This window comes from Lepisosteus platostomus, chromosome 9, assembly GCF_059453375.1.
Source record: "Lepisosteus platostomus isolate fLepPlt1 chromosome 9, fLepPlt1.hap1, whole genome shotgun sequence".
NCBI classification, from domain to species: domain Eukaryota; kingdom Metazoa; phylum Chordata; class Actinopteri; order Semionotiformes; family Lepisosteidae; genus Lepisosteus; species Lepisosteus platostomus.
The window spans coordinates 47,196,723-47,215,638 of record NC_142619.1 but is presented as its reverse complement, the minus strand read 5'-3'; the positions used below and the strand labels follow the sequence as shown (position 1 = coordinate 47,215,638).

Sequence of the window (18,916 nt, the reverse complement as noted above, 5' to 3'; positions counted from 1 at the left end):
TTGTCCCCACAGGCTGTGCGTTTGTCACGTTTTCTACCAGGGCAATGGCACAGAATGCAATCAAAGCCATGCACCAGTCTCAGACCATGGAGGTACTGTATCGTCTGCCCTTTCTTTGTTTTCTTCTTTGTGGAATCAGTTGGGAAATGTCACAGCCACATTCTTGCCAAATCTCAAAAGAACCCAAATAAATGCTAACCATGGCAGTTGCTGTTCCTGATTATCCAAAAAAATTCGCATGATTAAAGCAGTTTCTTCTGGGGCGAATGTCAAAAAGGGCAGTGTTTCAGAAAACTATTGGAAGAAGCCAAGTACCTTGCTGTGCTGTCAAAGCCATTAGGCTTGCGTTATATTGTTTTGTTCTGTGCAGCAGTCAGTCTGAACAAAACCTTATTGCAACAACTGGAGAATGTATGTCAATGTCACCTTTGCATAACAAATGTAGCAATGCAATTTGTTTTGTTCCCTTCCCTTTTTTGTTTCCATTTCTTGACAGGTTTTATTCTATTCAGCTCAGCAGTTAAAAATTGAAACTTTTCGTTTAGTCAGTATTGCTTCCCTAAATTTATGTAAAGAAAAAAAAATCAATATTATTCTTGTTCACAGCCATATTTCACAAATGGGTGATTTGCCTGGCTGTAGTGGTATGTCTCTGAGAGGGAGAAATGTTAGAAAATAAAAATTGATTGTAGATCTCATTCCTTTCTGCAATTTGTCCTTGCAGTGTTAGTGCCAGTACAGACTGAATGCCAAATCATGGCTACATTTATGAACACCTTTTTGTAAATACCTTGACCTTTAGTGGCTACCATTGTAAAACCCAGACAAGTGATATTTTACTCTAAAGAAGTAAGCTGAATATGGTATTTTTGTCATTGTTTTTTTTTTTAATTTCATAGTAGTATACCAAAAGAAGGTAAAATTAATTTATAAATTGCATGTTTTCCATTTCTAAATTTGAAAAAAAAGCTCATGCCTCAGTTCTCTCCTGCCAGTAAATAATAAATAATTAACTTATTGTATGCCATTACAAAAACATAATAGATTAAATGTTTTATTTGTTAATTTAAGTGGTATATTCACTTTGCTAGGCTCTCAGGAATAAACTGGGTCAGTTATTTTTGTTTAGATTTGTGAAAGTCTGATTTGGATGTTTTAACTCATGTCTTTTAGTTGTTTTTGGTTATCAATACAATTGTAAATAGGACGTTATGTCATATACAGTACATCAGACACCATAGGAGAATGATCTTAATGCACAAGAAATGATGTTGGCACAAAGGCCAATTGAGAAAAAATCTTCAGCTCATTAATATCTGGTCAGATGAATAGGTAAATTAATGAACTGTTAGATTGTTGTACAAAAATGTAGATTTATATTTCAAGAATCCTGAAAAATGTTCTTAGGACATTGTTAGCAGCTCTAATGATACAAAAGTTTTCAAATTTATCACGAGTAGTAACTTGTTTACTCTACATATGTAAGTGAAACCTTGAATTGTTTTATTTTAATCTTGCTAATCATGTGAATCAATGCTAATACAGTAGGTTAAAACACTAAGGATACTAAGATCAAAATGGTGTTTGTGTAGTTCTATGTGCCTGTTATACATCATCAAACATGAACAAAGAAATAGAAGCGAAGAATATCTAAAACCCATTTGATACTTTTGGGGCTAAATCAGCCCCTATCTCAGCACATACAATGGTAAAGAAAATACTGAAAGTAGTGAATCTCTAGAAAAATCCACTTTTTTATACCACCAGTGGCTGGAACAACTAATACCTATGGGTCTTCTTTCCCCTAAAGCATACATTTGGCAGGAATTTTTATAGCAGAGTTCACTGCGAGTGTGCGCGTGTTTGGATGTGATGTGGAGCCCTTTGAGATTACCCCAACATGAGTTCTGTATAAACCACATCACACACACGATTGCATCAGAACTGAGACTGCTGCACAAACTTCAGTCCTCAGCAGAGCTGGTCCAAAGAACTCGTAATTCTGCCTTGCTCACTTAAGTGACTGCTAATCTGGAAACAGTTGTTCGTCATTGCTGTGGTCAGTGCCAGCACCTTGTGTTAAAAGCTTCTCAGTAAACATGACCAGGGGTGTTGCCCACACTCATTGTATCAATTGCCTTGATTTGGAGCTTGCCCATTTGGCTGTGGACGAGCTGAATTCCTCCAGCTGTGACCACTACAATGCCTTCTCTGTGTTTTTGGCTGACAGTATATGAGCGGATTTTCTTTCACTGCGTTACAGGAACTGCTTTTTTCCATACCATTACTCTAGTTCCTTACCAATGATGTGGAACAATCCAGTCTTTTCTTTCCTGTTCACTTTCACTAGGCAGTCACTTATCTTTTCAATCCCGTGGCTGTAAAAGAGTTTGGGGTTTCTCTGTGCACCCCAGGCTCACTCTGTCCATTCAAATCAGATTGGTTCAATAAGGGTACTGAAGTTCTTGCCAGTTCTTCTACTAGTAAAGATGATACAACAGAGGAGGTGTCACTTCTTGTCATTCTGTCTTCAGGTACAGTAGCAGTGCCGCCCTGCTATTGATGATCTACATTAACCATTTTACCTGAATGGGACGCTGAACCATTCAGTGGAGATTTCTGCACACTAGACAAAGATAAACGATCTGATTCATAGTAATGTACATCTTATAGAGATCCCCAAGGAAAGCGTATAGTCATATTTGTAAATGAAATTGTGTCCCGCTGAAAAGAATAAATGAGGGTCTTCATGTGTCCCAGGGTTGTGTGACCTAAACTGCCATTCTTTTCTTGTCAGCTTTACAGTATGCTGCTCTATTCCAGCATAATCAGCAGTGTGTGCCCTTGGCTCCCATTTCTTCCATGATACACAAAAACATAAAAGCTGGGATGCTGCACAGGATTTTGCAATTTGTCAGGGCAAGGATATGCTCTAGAGCTTGCTCATCCCATTTCTGTCCTTTACAGTCATGCTTCAGGCAAACAAACATGCCAGCCTGTATTAGTACACTAGGGGCTGCACTCCTTCAGATGGGGTCCGGAGTAGTGGTTCCTGATAGAGCTTACTGGAAGCACATTTACCACCGTCTACCCTTATTTTAATAGATTTCAGAAGCTAAGCAAGGGTGGGCCTGGTTGTTATTGGGATGAGAAACCTGCTAGGAAAACCAGGTCGATGCTGTAGGTCATGTCGGTGGACCAGTAGGTGGCACTCTTCCCACTAGACTAGAATCTCCAAAACCGGTGTCTCAACAATCAGCATAACTATCACTGCGGGACAGCGAGTGTGGATACTATCATGTAGTTTATGTCATCCTTTCGATGAGGCATTAAACTGAATATTAAGTCATTGAAAACCCTATGGCACTATTTGTTAGAGTTAACTCTAGTGTCCTGGATAAATTCTGGTCACTCTGGTCTTGTATAATTTGACCACCATAAAGTTCTTCTGTATTTCAGTTGATGAAGAATTTTGATCTGCTTTGGTAGTGAGGTTGCCAGATTTTTAAAAGCCTCTCAACCATAAATGTCCTCTGTGTGTGGTCAAAAATTCTAGTCTCTTTACATTCATGAGGCCAGTTTTTTTTCCTCATCAGTCAAGTAAATTGACCTAGAAGCAAAAACGTCAAACTCCTCAATCTTGGCAACATATTGTGTGATTTTACTGACAGCATTGCACTGATCTTGTGGATCCTGGCTTGGGAACAGCCATAATGGAGGTGGTAAACTCTTAATGCGATTGTGGTCTGTATCTTTGTGTTTCAACTTGACCTCAGTCCACCTGGGTACCTTTTGTTGAGAGTTGGAGCTCCAACCTTTACTAAACATAAGGTTATCGCAAAAATCTTGGTTATTTTAAACAGTAAAATGGAGATAATTTGGTTTGCATTAGGGGAATAATAGGAGGCCCTTTCACAAAAAATATATACTTAAGACTAGTACCAGTGTTGTAGTCAATGGGGTAGAAGATCCATAGGTAAATGGGTATTATCCAGCCTAAGAATGAGGTTGAAACCTCACATTCTATAAAGGAAATACAAATAACATACGTGCCACAAGACATGGGTCTAATGTCATTGTCTGCACTTGCTTTTTGGATTTTCTATCAGAACCATAAAGTGGAAGTTTGGTTTTGTAAATGGACTTGCTATATTTGACTATTTTATAAATTAAACTTGTTTTCTGCATAAAAATTTCAATCATAGGGATGTCAAAGGATATTTAATTGACAGAAGGCCAATATTATTAAGGTGGTAGCAAAAGGAAACATTTTAGATTTACCCCTTAAAAAGATTGTTTTATCATCCTAACCAAAAAATGCAATTTTCAGATTGTGTAAACGCCTTTATAAATCCAAAAAGCTGATAGCCCAATTATTTACTTATTATTCTGCCTTGTGAACTTTCATGTGCTGTTCAAGTGAGCAGTAAAATTATTAACCCTGTGTCAGTCACTGTTACAGAGAAGAATGAGGTTTATAAAGGGAAAAGGTCAGAGTTTCTCTCTAAAGAAGTATACTGGTGCACAATAAAATGCAACACTTGGGTTTAATGGATTCAGTCAAATATTTTAAATAGCAAAACAATCACAGAAAAGAATAACAAAAATAGAAATGAAGGATAATATTACTTTAGAACAAAAATGGTCATATTGCTAAAATGAAAACATTACAAAGTGAGCATCTGGTATAATCTCAGTGAGCATTAACACCTGATCAGGCCTGATCAGCCTCTGGACAGATTGCTGTGGGACGTTTCACCAATCTTCCTGTGCAGCTGTAGCCAGCTTGCAAAGTTTAGTCAGGTTTGTTATCTCCTGTTGTTGGTATTGAATAAATGGTTCCACAGATATTTTGTGGGACTTTGTTCAGGATAAGGGTTTAGTGATAACAACACCTCAACATTGTTTTTTTAATAAGTTATGCCGTCATCCGTGCAATGTGCTTGCAGGAATGGCAAAACTGAGAGCTCAGGGTCTTTGTCATTGTCATGTATTGCACTAATTAGCATAATACCATAATATATTATATATTATAATATATAAGGACTAATTTTGCCTTCAATCTGTACCAAAGGCAATCTTGTGATAAAGGAGATTTTATCACCACACTTTCACTTCCCCACTGATTGACTTGAACAATGCAAAAGTCAGCATAACACTCACCATGATGTTTCCATACACTTAGTCTTCTGTCAGGTCTGTCAAGGACAGAGTGCTAGTTATTGGTAAAAAATGCTCCACCTCTCTCATTGCTGCCACCTCAAATCCTCTGTTAACCAGAGAAGGAGGCAATGGCATCCAAGTATGCAGATCATTTTCATGCAGGCTGTTAATATTGTGATATTCATGGGTTATTTCTTTATGGAATTACTCATACTGTAGCCACTAAAGTCTCAAAATGATTAATCATGTAGTTCACAGAGATCTGATGGCCCTGGGCCAATGTGGTGACCTTATGCCTTTCAGAATGTGACCCCTCCCACACAGAGCAGGATACTTCAGTTTTGTGTGGTGATTGTCCACTTCTCTCAGAGACAGACACACCTTCCAATATATCAATAGCAACCAGGCAATCATGGAGGGCCTGAAGGGCCTCGATATATTTTATTCTGTTCTGGCATTAATTAAAATCTTGTCATTTTGAATGGCTATACAGTATTTGCAGATTCTGAATTGATTTATTTTGGCAAATTTAACTTAATACCAAACACTGTGTACACACCACTCGAGATCAGCATTTTTGTTATCCCAATAACCGATGCTATTCGACAAATATATGTTCTGACTATTGAACTGTTTATGGAAAGCATAAACTGTTGGGTTTTCATTGTGCATCAGTATATGCAGTCTTATGTTTATTACAGTCTTTTGAAATGTGAAATGTAAATTATGTACCATTCAGTGCCAATAAGGGAAGATGAAGAGTTTTACTATCTGCTTCATTGGGTGTCACTGCCCATACCTACAGTTGTCCAGTGTATAATGTAATAAACTCAGTTTTATTTGTAACATTTTTAAAAGCTGTTTCCATAGTTTACTAGTTCATATTTGATTTATTGAAGACACAGATTCAGATACAATATTATACATTTGTGTTGTTAACAATAGCTTTGAAGTATTAGGGCTGAAATTTGCAGTGACTTTTAATAACTTGTGAATTGAAATCTTGTTCTTCTGTTGTGCTTTCTACTTCTGTATAAATATGTGCCTGCTAAGCCACTTCCCGTGTCAATGAGCCGTTATGTGTGTATTTGTCTAGTGCTTGTCCATATGTAGTCAAATGTCAAGATCCTAATGCATCTGTTAAATATTTCAGTGTAAACATCACTATTTTAGTCCATTTTACTTTTGCATCACGGTGAAGTACAAGATTGTTTGCAGCCTGTTTGACATGGTGATATGTGGTTTGGATTGCAAGTGGCCCTGCTTCGGTGATTGGATCCCATCATGTTTAATTTAGAGGTCATGAAATGCAGTGTTTTGTGTACCTTAACATTGTGACAACCCTGAATCCATTCATACCACAGCAACATTTCATGGGCAGTGATTAAGTGGAGCTTTTATTCACCCCATTTGTTTGTTTTCAGAAATGCAACAGCAAACCTGACAGCTTAGAAGGACCAGCACGAAAACCTTATATTCGTCTTTTCTTGAATTTCAGATACTTATGTGATACATGCATCTGCTTCTCATGCATTTTGACTTGCCTATCACATTAATATACATTTTTCATTTCTGTGATTTTGGAACTTTAGTCCATTTCCACACCTTTGTCTGGAATTCTATCAAGCCCTCCCTTATTCTTCAAGACCTTACCACTTTTGTTGCAGAAGTTGTAAATGACTATTTAATCTTGGGTGTTTCATAATGCTGTATTGGTAGGTATGTTTTTGTAGTTTAAGAGGGCAGAGAAAGTGACGCATCTGTTAAAGTAAGTTCTGTTACAGAAACTGTGGTGCTCATCAAAAGCTGAGAATGTGAACGCTATGCTGTCTTGCAGCGCCAAAAGGAATTATTGCAGCCCAAAAAATAGTATTTTAAAATAATAATAATTATAATAATTATAAATCTTAAGGTATTTTGGTTAAATATGCCACATTGCCTTGTGTTACCAGCTATTATTTGTAGCAGAACTGAATTTCCAAACTGCTTCCCCTGCAGGGTTGCTCTTCTCCAATTGTGGTGAAGTTTGCCGATACTCAGAAGGACAAGGAGCAGAGACGTCTTCAGCAGCAGCTGGCCCAGCAGATGCAGCAGCTCAACACTGCCACCTGGGGGAACCTCACTGGACTGGGTGGACTGACACCACAGTACCTGGCAGTGAGTCACTGTGCCTTGTTCTTTGCCGTTCACTCTAGGTTTTTCTAATTACTGTATAGGTCATGCACATTTTTTTTTACAAAAATCAATCTGCAAAAATAATTTCAGCATTTTAGTGATGAATGTATTATATACAGTTTCTCATGGCCATTTTCATTAACTCCTGTTGCATAACTCCTGTAATTCACTAGTTTATATATGCATCTATATAGAGAGATGCATATCTTTCAGGACAAATGTTCAATCCCTTTATGCCAACTAAAAATAAAGAAATAAAGAAAATAATTCAAGCCAAAACAGAATTGGAGCCAAAATAAGATTCTCAATGGAGTTTTTATAACCACTTGTTCTCCATGTACCCCACTATATCATATGCTTAAAAAAAGCTTGATTGACAGTTATGATGTTGTAAGCACAAGCTATTGAGAGATTTAATTAGTCACAGCATGTTGTTGTAAACAAATTTAACACCTGGTTGTTAAACTTGTAAATTGCTTAATTGTTTTTGTGGACTAATTTAATATTCATAGCAAGCTCGAGCCCCAGGAATTTTCTGTTTCAGCAGTGTGAGCATTACCTGTACCTCGGCAAGGGGCTGTGTGTACTTTGAGGGATGAAAAATTTACCTTTTGGTGATTTTTTTTTGTCTCTTGCTTTTAGCTTCTTCAGCAAGCCACGTCTTCTAGTAACCTGGGAGCATTTAGTGGCATTCAGCAAATGGCAGGTGGGTGAAATCACTCTTAATATTGACTGCTTGTTTTTCGGTATCCTTGGTATAAGAATAGCAAATGGGTTTATACAGTAGCTCAGGTCAGACCATTCTCAGTAGGTGTTCACACTTTCAGACTCAGGCCTTGCCATTTGCTTTAGCAGGACAAAATTGGAAATACTGTTCACCCTTGGGAATACATTGGGAACCATCAACACTGACTCCTGTTGCTGATTAAAGAGCTATGGCACTGAAATGTCTCAATGGGACTTGGGTCTGTCATCTGGGGGGGACAGAAGTACCAGCAGTAAGCACCAATGATCCCAACAAAAAAGCTGGAAGGCAAATCAGATTGAATAACAATTGTAGAGTGCAGTTTAAGATATTCCAGGACAATAATTTCATTTTTAATTGTGCATACTTTTTGCAAAATTAAAAATAGGAAGCATTTCTTCATGACAGCTGATATGTGATAGAGTGGTATCCCATTGTATGAAGGATTACACCTCTAGCAGCTGAATTACCTTTTAACCAGGTTTCAGTTCTGATCACTTCCATGAAGCTTGCCCATTTAAGAACAGGGAATTAAATACATCTAGATTTCCAATATGTTACTTCGTAATGCACTTCATTCTGATTTTAATAAGTTAATCAACCTCATTATCACACTGAAGAATGAAGTGAAAGGAAGTAAAGAAGTGTCTTTTGCTAGAAACCAATATCTAAGATCAAACATAAAAACTTAATTAAACATGAGAAATTGTGATTGCTTTACTCTCTTCATATCTTTGTAACATACTGAAATTGAGATGGGCGGATATTTATAAGTGTGACAGGTAAGTTGCTTATGCAAACAATTTTAAAAACCTCTTGCCTTCTCACTATTTTCCAAAGGATTTTCTGCAAGCTTTTCAACAAATCTGATATGAATCTCTAAATTAGCCTGCCCCAGCATTTTTACACAGTCATTTTAAGATTAAGTTTGTGTACTGTATTCCCAAATATGGAATATGCTGCTTTTATAAAAAGAAATGACAGGTCGGTTTTTATTTTATTATGCAAGATGTTTGTGCTGTTGTAACTCCAAACTTGCAGATTCCGACTTCCTGCCAATTCTTTTTATGATTCTGATCGACACTAGGGGATTATTTAATTATGTAGCAGAGATAACAAGAATGAAGAGCTCTCTGAGGTATGCCCAACTAAGATGTCTTACTCACACAGATGCATTTATTGCATATGAATTGTGCTAAATTGAAAATCCAGGCTAGGAGTAAGATCTTTATTTTCTCTCTGTCTGGTGTAGGTGGAAGGAGGCGGTGAGAGAACAATAAGATTTATTCACAGCATTTAATGTTTGCTTACTGCCTAGAATGTTCCTGGTATATTTCCGTCATTATTTCTTATTCTCAGATTCACTTTTTGTGAATCCAAAGAGTATCTTAACTTTTCCTCCCCCCAGTGTACTCAGACTTCCGGCTCCAGCTTTGTATCTCTAAATGGAAGCCTGTTAGGTATTAATTGTGTCAGGAAAAGAAGCCACGATCTACTTTAAATAGGATACCTAAACATTGCAGAAGTTCAATGAAGCGCAATTACTTTTGCACCCTTGTGGTTTAGAAGCTTCAGATATCCAGATTATGTGATTGATTCTTTTTGGTTAATGAACAAAATCTTGTGTGTCAGGAATCAAAGGGATAGCGCTTTCAGAAAAGACACATAGTTGTGGAGTTTCTAACATGAGCAGAGACTCTAGCAGCTGATGTATGAAGATTATTTTAAGGTCAGTCTTACTGAGCGACCTTCCATTTAAGTTTCTGGGTTGCACGCACTGCGGAAGAAGATCACAACAGAGCACAGATGCTCATTATGGGTGCAAGGATGAACTAAAAAGCCAAAGGAATCCCAGAGCTAGGAAGAAAGCTTGGATTTGACAGAAAAAGCAATTAAGGCAGTCGATGCAGCCCCCTACTACTCATTCCTCTTTTTAAAAATACCACAGACAATAGCAGTACCCAATGGTAATAAAATATTAGATTTAAAGTATTACATTTTTGCAAGGAGATAATACACAAGCTTTATACATCAAATGAAATGCATTCTCTTGTGAAGCACTGCAGCCCATGATAAGTAACTATAGTGTCCCCGTGGATCTAAGTAGCAGATTTCTAGCCCTGATTCCTGGAAAAAATAAGAATTATTACTGATGCCTCGTATCCCATGGATGTTGGGAGGCTCTTCTTTAGCAAGTGATAGTGTGTGACAGGACTGCCTTAGCTTTTTCAAGCCACATCAGCTCCTGCTTGTTTTTTACTTTGTACAGCATCCTCTTCAACGCCAGACACGTATATTTTACTTATATGAGTTTAAATCTCTGTGTAACCCTGCTGCTCCCTTCAAATTATTGAGGCACAAAGAAGTTTAATTTAAAAAAAGCTCACTGCAGCAATATTGCAGAGCTTTCAAATGCTGTCTCTCAGCTCAATCCACAAACTGTTTTGTACTGCCATCAACACATAATTGCAAACCATACAACTCTCACTGTGTGTAGTTTTTTTAAGTGTATTATTGTTTTAAGAATGAAAATTTCATACAATATATATATCAGATTAAAAATCTAATTTTCATTTCACAAACTGATGCTGAAATCATTTCTGTTGTATCTTAAGATACTGTCCTTTATAGCATGTTTACATAACACAGCCACAATTTTGCAGCATTTCGTGCAGGTCTTCAAATGAACAAGACGGGCTGATTGGCTTCTTCTCATTTGAAATTTTTCACGTGCTGATAGTATTATTTGTTGTTGACATCTGTTAAGGCAGCTGAAGCAGTATTTTAGTGAATTTAAGATTATCCTACATCATATGTTTAAATAAAACATTTCTGTGAATATGAAAAGCATCTTTAATGGTTTGGATTTTACTCAGTTTTTTAAGTCAAGCATAATAGGTTAAAAAGAACTAGGAATGCCAAGTAAATTGTTGTATTAATGAGGTGCAGAATGCTTCAGGGAGCTCATATTAGAGATTACAGACTTGCAGTGTTTATTGTCATGTGGATAAAGAAATTTAATTGCATCTCAGGAATGTGGGCTCCAGTTCTCCCAACTCACTGGCATCTCGTGAGTAAGAATTTTGAAAATGCGTGGAAGCAAACCCACATTGATGATGATGATGATGATGATAATAAGGAATACTCAAAAGGTGAATCTGGTTTTAAAAGTAATTTGGTTTATTTTTAGAAAGATGACAAGATAGTGTCACCCCGCTGTCACTGATATCGCAGTCTTGAGGAGTCTGGTTAATTACAAGGACAAGCAAATTGATGTGAGCTTTCAGGCAGCTTCAAGATGCGCACAGTCTGTGCCAGTAACATACACTTTCTCCGAGGTTAATATTGTACAAAACATCTGTTCAGGTCATGCAGATGGCACCTTACAGGCCCAAAATAGATATGGTCAGTCTCTGAGCTGAGATTAAACATTAGTTTAGGGATGGCACCAATCTATTTACAGTCCTAGACTGCAAAAATAAATAATGAAATGTTTTTAAGAGCATGTTTTTTTCCCTGTGCCATTCTTTTTCAGCTACTTGCCGACATTTGTCACAAATAATTTGAAAAAATAGGAATCGAGTTCAATTGAAAATGTTATGTTTTTCATTTGGTTCTGTAATTGCAGTGCATGCCTTTTCATTAGTGTTTTTTCAGTCATTTGTGTCCAACATTAACACCAGCCTTCAAGTTTTCTGTCAAGAGTAATATTTGTTGCTTTTCTTCTCTGGAGGGATTAAGCTGTGGAAAGCAATTGGCACTGTAATCCCTTACAAGGGTGCTTAAAGAAGGATTGGGAAATTTAGTCTGGTACTTAAAGTAGAGAGCAATTGAACACACACTTCCTAGCACATGAAACACCAAATAACCTAATTTAGTGCATTATAAATACAGCTATTAAATAGATTTAACTAGAGATGCATATGTTTTGCTTTACTTAATTTTCAAATTTCAAGTACCATTACTGTCTTCATGTAGTCTATGGGCAATACTTTTAGCAGGGATCAAGAACTGACCATGCCCCTTTAACACCCTGGGGCTACTCTGAAAGCAAATAAAAGAGAATGTAAAAATAGGGAGATCTTTCAGAAAGAAAGGAAATGGCTTGCATTGTGGTGGGGCCTAATTCAGATGCTGGGATTGGTTTTGAACTGGAATTGTCCATTGCGTTCATTGGTTAAATCGAGAAGTAAGAGAATGTGCTGCACACATGCTAATAGGACATGTGAGAATGTTCTATTACCATCCATCTGTCATTCTCTAACAGGCTCTGATTGGCAAGCGCTTATAACAACTGACATCTGTTCTCACTTATTGATATGCAGATTTATGGTAATTGGTATGAACAATACGGAGCAAAATTACCTAAGGTGAACATTAAACTTACAACCACAGTCCCTCGTAAATACACTTTTTTCTTTTCTAAATACTTAAGTTTCTACTAGATAATCTGATGTGATGTAAGCACCTTTGGTTTTTTTATATTATTAAAAACAGTTAGTCCTCAGTCCTCTAAATGTGAAATGTTTAAATCGACAAATTAAAAAATTCTTTTGGAATCTGTGACACTTACCACTGCCCAAAAGTAAAAGAAAAACTGTCAATATTGTGTTTGTATCAATCTTTTAATTTGATAACAAAAGGCTGAAAAATACTTTTTGCAGGGAAGCCTTCATCAAGCCCAAAGCCATTATTTTAGTGCTTTTGTATTTCTCCAATTTTATTCAGAGTTCTGCCATATCATAACATCCTTCTGATGAAACATTTAAGCAAGATTTTAACTTGGTCCTTGGTGTAACCCCTGATGTTCTTGCTAATTCAATTAAATGTATTGGGCTTCCACAATCAAGTTCCCTCCTTTAATACAGCTGGTGAAGTGATTTCTCTCTACTGCTGCGTCACGAGGCTGCTGGTATGTATGACCCATGAAAGTGCCGCATTTAAGTAGAGGGTGAAGTGGCTCCCCTCCTATATGAAAAGTTACAGACAAGAGGAGGCCATTCAGCCTAGCTAGCCAGTTTGGTTTCTAGTAGCTTGTCAATCCTAGGAGTGAAAAGAAAGAAATCAGGGTATTTGTTTCTTCAGCATGTTTTCACAACCCTTTGTGTTACGATGTGCCTCCTGTTTTGCATTTTAAGTGCACTTCCACTTAGTTCCCACTTTAGTCATTTAGTTTATATTTCACTTCTGATTTTGAAGCAGCCATTGGGTTGGGCTGTCTATGTCAGTTTGTTTGAGGTATTTGAATATGTGAATCTGGTCTCCTTGTAATCTTCTATGTCCAAGAGTGAAAAAGGTTAATTCATGTAGACTGTTGGCGTAGGACAGTCCTTTAAGCCCAGGAGTATATCTAGTTGGTTTTCTGTGGACTGATTCCAGAGCTGTACTATGATGACCAAAATTGTGCACAATGTTCTAAATGAGGTATTACTAGTGATTTGTACTCTTGTAATGTCCCATGCTCTAGAATGTTTTTCACTATGTATCAATTTTTGCTGATCTAGATTATAATTCATAAAGAGGATTGATATTAATATAGACCTCACTGATATCCACTAATTGCGCGTTAATGAGAACATCAAACCATATCTGTATTCTCTTATCTATTAACAAATTCTCCATCCAAACACCTTTAATGGCTACTGCCTGTAACTTGAAAGGTAACCACATATAAGGAACTTTATCAAAAGCCTTCTAAAAATCTAAATAGACCATAGTATATTCTTTGTGCAGGTCTGTTACTGTTGTTTTTTGTTCAAATTAATCTAACAAGGTTGTTAAGTAAGACCTGTCGCATATAATACAATGTTGATTGTCTCTTAGGATGTTATTGCCATAGAGACGATAATCTAGTTCTAATTATTGCTTCCATAGCCTTGCATGTTATAGAAATACGACTTATTGGTCTGTAATTACTTGTTACCATTTTTATGGATGAGCATTACTTTAGAAATTTTCCAGTCAATTCTTGGAAGAGTTGTATTAAAGCCTTTGAAGAAAACATTTATTGTTTCCTTAAGCTCAATCATTAGGATACCATCAGACCCTCAAGATTTATTTTAAGTACTTCTAGTACCTGTAACACATCTTCCTCTTCTGTTCTGATACTGTTTATAATATAGAATTCGAACCTTTTTCAGCCTGAGACATTTTATTGATATTTTCCTCTTTTAACACCTGAGTAAATATTAAATTATAAATTCATAGCCATTTACCTTTCCATTGTCTTGATTTTTTTATTACATTACATTTTATTTCATCCTCGGTTTCTTTTGTTGTTGTAATACTGAAAGAAATGTGAGCCTCCATTTTAAAATGGCATTTTAAAATCTCAGAGCTGCTTTAAGAATCAGAAGATGTCCAGCACTCTTCAAAATAATTTATTTTTTTGTGTTGTAAAGAAGCAAAAAAAAAACATTTCAAAATCCTAAACAGAATGAATGATAATTGTGAATTTATCATTTCTAAAAATATAAATAAATGTTTTAGATGTCAGTCTTTGGAGGGTGGCACAGTGGTACAGTGGTTAGCAGTATGTATTTCCCACAGTATGTATTTCCCACAGTCCGAAGGCATGCTGGTAGCTTCATTGGCTCCTGGGAAAAAGGTGTGTACGTGTCTTTGCATTTGTGTCCATCAGCCCCGTGATGGACTGGCGTGCTGTACAAGGTGTACCCTGCCTGGCATCTGTTGCTTGCCATGTTAGACTCCCCCATGATTCTGAATGGAGGAACCGGTTTGAAAATGGATGTGTGGATGTCAAACCTTTTTGGTAGCTATGAAGACTAGATGTGATCTTGCCACCCCTCTTCCTTAAGAAGACGTCTGTGGAAGAGGAGGATCTGTGATCACCCAGTGACCCATGTTGACACACCTAGATGTATTTTGTAATAATATTTTTAAAATAACTCCATTTGTAGTTTTAATGAGGCTTTGTATCTGGATAGAAGAAGCCTGCAGTGTTTGGTACTGCAGCCAGCATTTGCTTAGATACAGAGCTAAAAATGGCTTTCTTTAGAAATCACTGTTGTTTTAATGATTGCCCTCGCCTCTTTAGGAGGAAGGCCTCAATTACAACAAATGGTTAGAAAGTCATTTTACATGCAGATACTGACAACAGAGATGACTGAAACAGTGTATGTCTTAGCAGGGGGTTCAAATATGTTAATTTCTCTGTTTGAGAACTGATTTCTGCTGCTGCTACCTCAGTATTGTAGAGTCTGCATTTGATTATAAAAAGAGTGATTGCTTTACATACTGGAACAGTGAGCAAAGGAGCAGTTGGAAATGGAATGAAGCTTACAATAGTGCCTAATAGCATCCACATCCCTTATTAGGAAAAGCAAGTATTTGGAATTAAAACCATTATCTGACGGAAGACTTAATTGCAGTTCTTTTGAATATTTTACTCTGTGGATTTGTTAAAGTTTTTGAAGTAAAAATAAATCAACACAAAATAAATCCTGTTTATGTTTGGATATGCAATGAACTATTTTGTTGAACGTCCATTATTTATTTTCTGTATTTTTTGCTTTGTTATATTAGACATATAAGACTACAGAGTAAAGACAGTCCCACATATTGACTAATACTCTTGACTACATATGCATTGCCTTTGGAGGTCTCTATATACTGTAGTTCTGAGGCTTCTGTTGTATTTCCAAAGAGCAGAATGTTATAGTAGATTTGATAATAAATTAGACTTTGCTCTTGCACTGTTAGTAAGATTACATTATAACATTTTTAGAGTTTTTTTTAAACGAGACACATTATTTAATTTCCATATCGTTCTGTTATTTGCTCATATTTCATCATGGTTGTGAATAGATCTGGAGGTCACTGTATGTAACATATTGACAAGACATTTTTGGCTTCTTTGAAAATAATTCTGAGGCTTAATGTTGAGTAATATTAGCATAAACGTCATAAAATGACATCAAACGTGTTGGTTTAAATGTGTGTTCTGATTTCACAGCACCAAAATCAAAAATCCATATAATGTTTAAACGGGACCACCAAATCAAAAGTGGTATCTGCTGTTAATTTTACCTTGTTACTGAAAATGCTGTTCTAAAATGATCAAAATGATTTACAGTAAAAAGATTATTTTGGGGGGTGTCTGAAACAGGTGTTTGAAAATGGAGCAAGGTTCCATAAATGAACTATAACATGTTTTGAAAAATGATTAAAAATAGCTGCATCAAAACGGAGCAGATTATCATTGTTCAGCAAGCAGTTACCTTATTCTTAGAAGTGGGAGAAATATAATTTCATGCATTATGTATAAAACATTTTTCACACTTCTGTAGTACTGCTTAGCCTAAACCATTATTAATAACGTGACATTTCCTTTCACACATGCAAAGCAGCTGTAAGGATGAGTTGCCCTCTTGATGCGCACTGAGCACTTGTCATAATCAAGTCATTGTCATTCCTCTTCACACATTTGCCGTGCAATAGGTCATCTGTCCTTTCGACTTTGATCTGGAAGCATCAGTTGAAACCACTTTGATTTAAACCATTCATTTGTGTAACCAAACAGAGTTTACACCTTTCTTGAAATGAATAACCTTTTGACAGAAAGGTGATTTTCATTTCAGAAAGAGAATCAAGAGGTCAAGGAAATCTTGAGGGTTTTTGGCTTCACTTCCTTGTTTGGCTTCGTTACCATCTTGTTGCCTGCTCTTGTCCAATGTCGGAAGCAAAGCGAGGCTGAGCCTGGTCAGCCTGGTCAGGAGACCTCCAGGAAAACTAGGTTGTGGCTGTAATTGGTGTATCAGAGGCTGATGTTCCTTCCTCTGGAACAAAGTTTCCAACCAGTGTCCCCATATTGTGACCTGGGACATTTGTGCTGTAGGTTGTCTTATCTTTTCATTGAAACTTTGCATTGACTACTGGGTCATTAAAGATCCAGTGGTACAGTGTGTAACACTAGGAGTGTTAACCTCAGTGTCCTGAATCAATTCTACTCTGGTTTTGCTCAACTTGGCCTTGCACAATGTGGTCTTTCTACAGTTCCTCCTTAATTTAGTCGATAAAGTTTCTCGCTTATGATCTGCTATGTAGTTGGTAAATGTGGACACAGTGGATCAAGTCATTATTATGAGTTGTTTTCTTATCTTATGATGTCTCCAGTGAGACTCGGAGATACTTATAAAATGATCCTTTATCACTACATATAGTCTTAGAATTGCTTATTTCTACACATATTTGGACAGTAGATTTGTTTAAGATCACCTATACTGATGTCTTGTTACCACATGCATTATTGAAGCAATAGGAGGATGCCGTCCACAAGCAACAGAATGATCAGCATTTCTCCCTACAGATTTATGATTTTTTTAGGTGCCTTATGGAATCCTGTGGTCTGGGCAGGGCTGACTGCCATCTCAAAATTAGTGCGTTCTTATGAGGCACTATGAATTATTGCAATCTACAGATTTCAGTACCAGGCTTTGATTAATTTGTAATTGTTGTTGTTCTTACAGAATTAATAAAACAACAATTCACATGCAGAAATGCAAAGAACACCTTGAATTCCATGTAAAAGAAACAGCATTTTAAATAAATATAACAGTACATTTTATTTATGAGCACTTTTAAGTAGGTTCAAAGTGATGTACAGTGGTATACCTGTATGTATAAAACAGAGGAGTAAAAAGAAAGAATCAGTCAGTAGACCAAATAAGATAATTACCATATCTGAGCCACAGTGGCTCCTCGAGCCAGAGATTATACTGGTTTTCATTTTGTTAAGTGAACATGACATTCTCTCTGGACAGAACACTAGGCCATTTTAGGGATTATGGTCAGCAGTGCTGGTCCTCAGTTCTACAGCTTAGTGAACTGGGATACAGTTCCTCCCTCAAGGTACAATAAAAGGTCTTTAGTTGGGACTGAACCCACAATACACCCATTATGGGGGCAAAAGACCTATCCACTATGCTACGCAGCCTCTAAATAAAACCAACAGTAAAGCAAAAATTTACATTAAAGGCTAAAAGTACAGAGTGTGATGAGGACCTATGCTTGAGATACTATGTGATGAGTATAAAAAGGAGCTTGATTCGAACTTCTGAGTGAAAAGGTGGCCTTTGTAATTATGAGGAGAGCTGCACTGTCCTGCAGTACGTCTTCATTTTCTTACTTTTTCCTCATCTGCTCTGTTCCTAAGCATTAGGTTTCCCTGAAAATTGAGAAAAGACTATCCCATTTTTCTATTATTATAACCACATATAATCAAAGCCGGTTATGAAAATGTGATGTAAATCAGAAATGTGATCTTGGGGTTCCAGATGAGTACAATTCCTTGAAGCTTTGGTTTTGAGGGTTTTGATCATCTGAATGTCTTCCATTGAATTAATGACTTGTAATACACTCAAAGCCAACTATCATACCATATGTAATTTGTAATATGCTGTCAGTGCCTGCTGCTGCTATCCCCCTAGGACAAACCTGGAAATGAGAAATGAATCTCAATGATTTTATTTCTTTTTCAATAGTACATTATAAAGTTTAAGACGTATATATGTAACAGTGTGTAGCATGTGACTTGTAATTTATAACGCAAAACAGAAGTAATTCTTCTGTTAAGCACAACATCCATCAGGAATTATTTTCAGGATCATTAGTTAGATTATGCAGAGAGAAATTTCTAATGGGTGGGGGAAGAAACAGAGAAAATGCATTCAAAATGTACTGTCTCCCTCCCCAGAGATGGCACAGATTAGAAACTGTAATAGCAAGTGAGAGCACCGGAGCAAGCTGGGCTGTAGCTGAGATCGGTACCAAATGTAGCTTTTCATTAACTGCACGCGCGGCCCTTCTCGTGAA

At 36.8% G+C, this 18,916-nt stretch overlaps 1 protein-coding gene across 28 annotated transcripts in view; it reads left to right on the top strand.

Annotated features, from left to right (window-relative positions):
- The window catches only part of celf2 (cugbp, Elav-like family member 2), a 207,546-nt gene that overhangs the window by 174,870 nt on the left and 13,760 nt on the right, over positions 1–18,916 (top strand). For all 28 annotated transcript variants that reach the window (XM_088645332.1, XM_088645341.1, XM_088645335.1 and 25 more), the window contains 3 exons: positions 13–92; positions 7,162–7,320; positions 7,981–8,044. In XM_088645332.1, the coding sequence (XP_088501458.1) occupies positions 13–92; positions 7,162–7,320; positions 7,981–8,044 (303 nt within the window). The remainder of the gene's footprint in view (positions 1–12; positions 93–7,161; positions 7,321–7,980; positions 8,045–18,916) is intronic.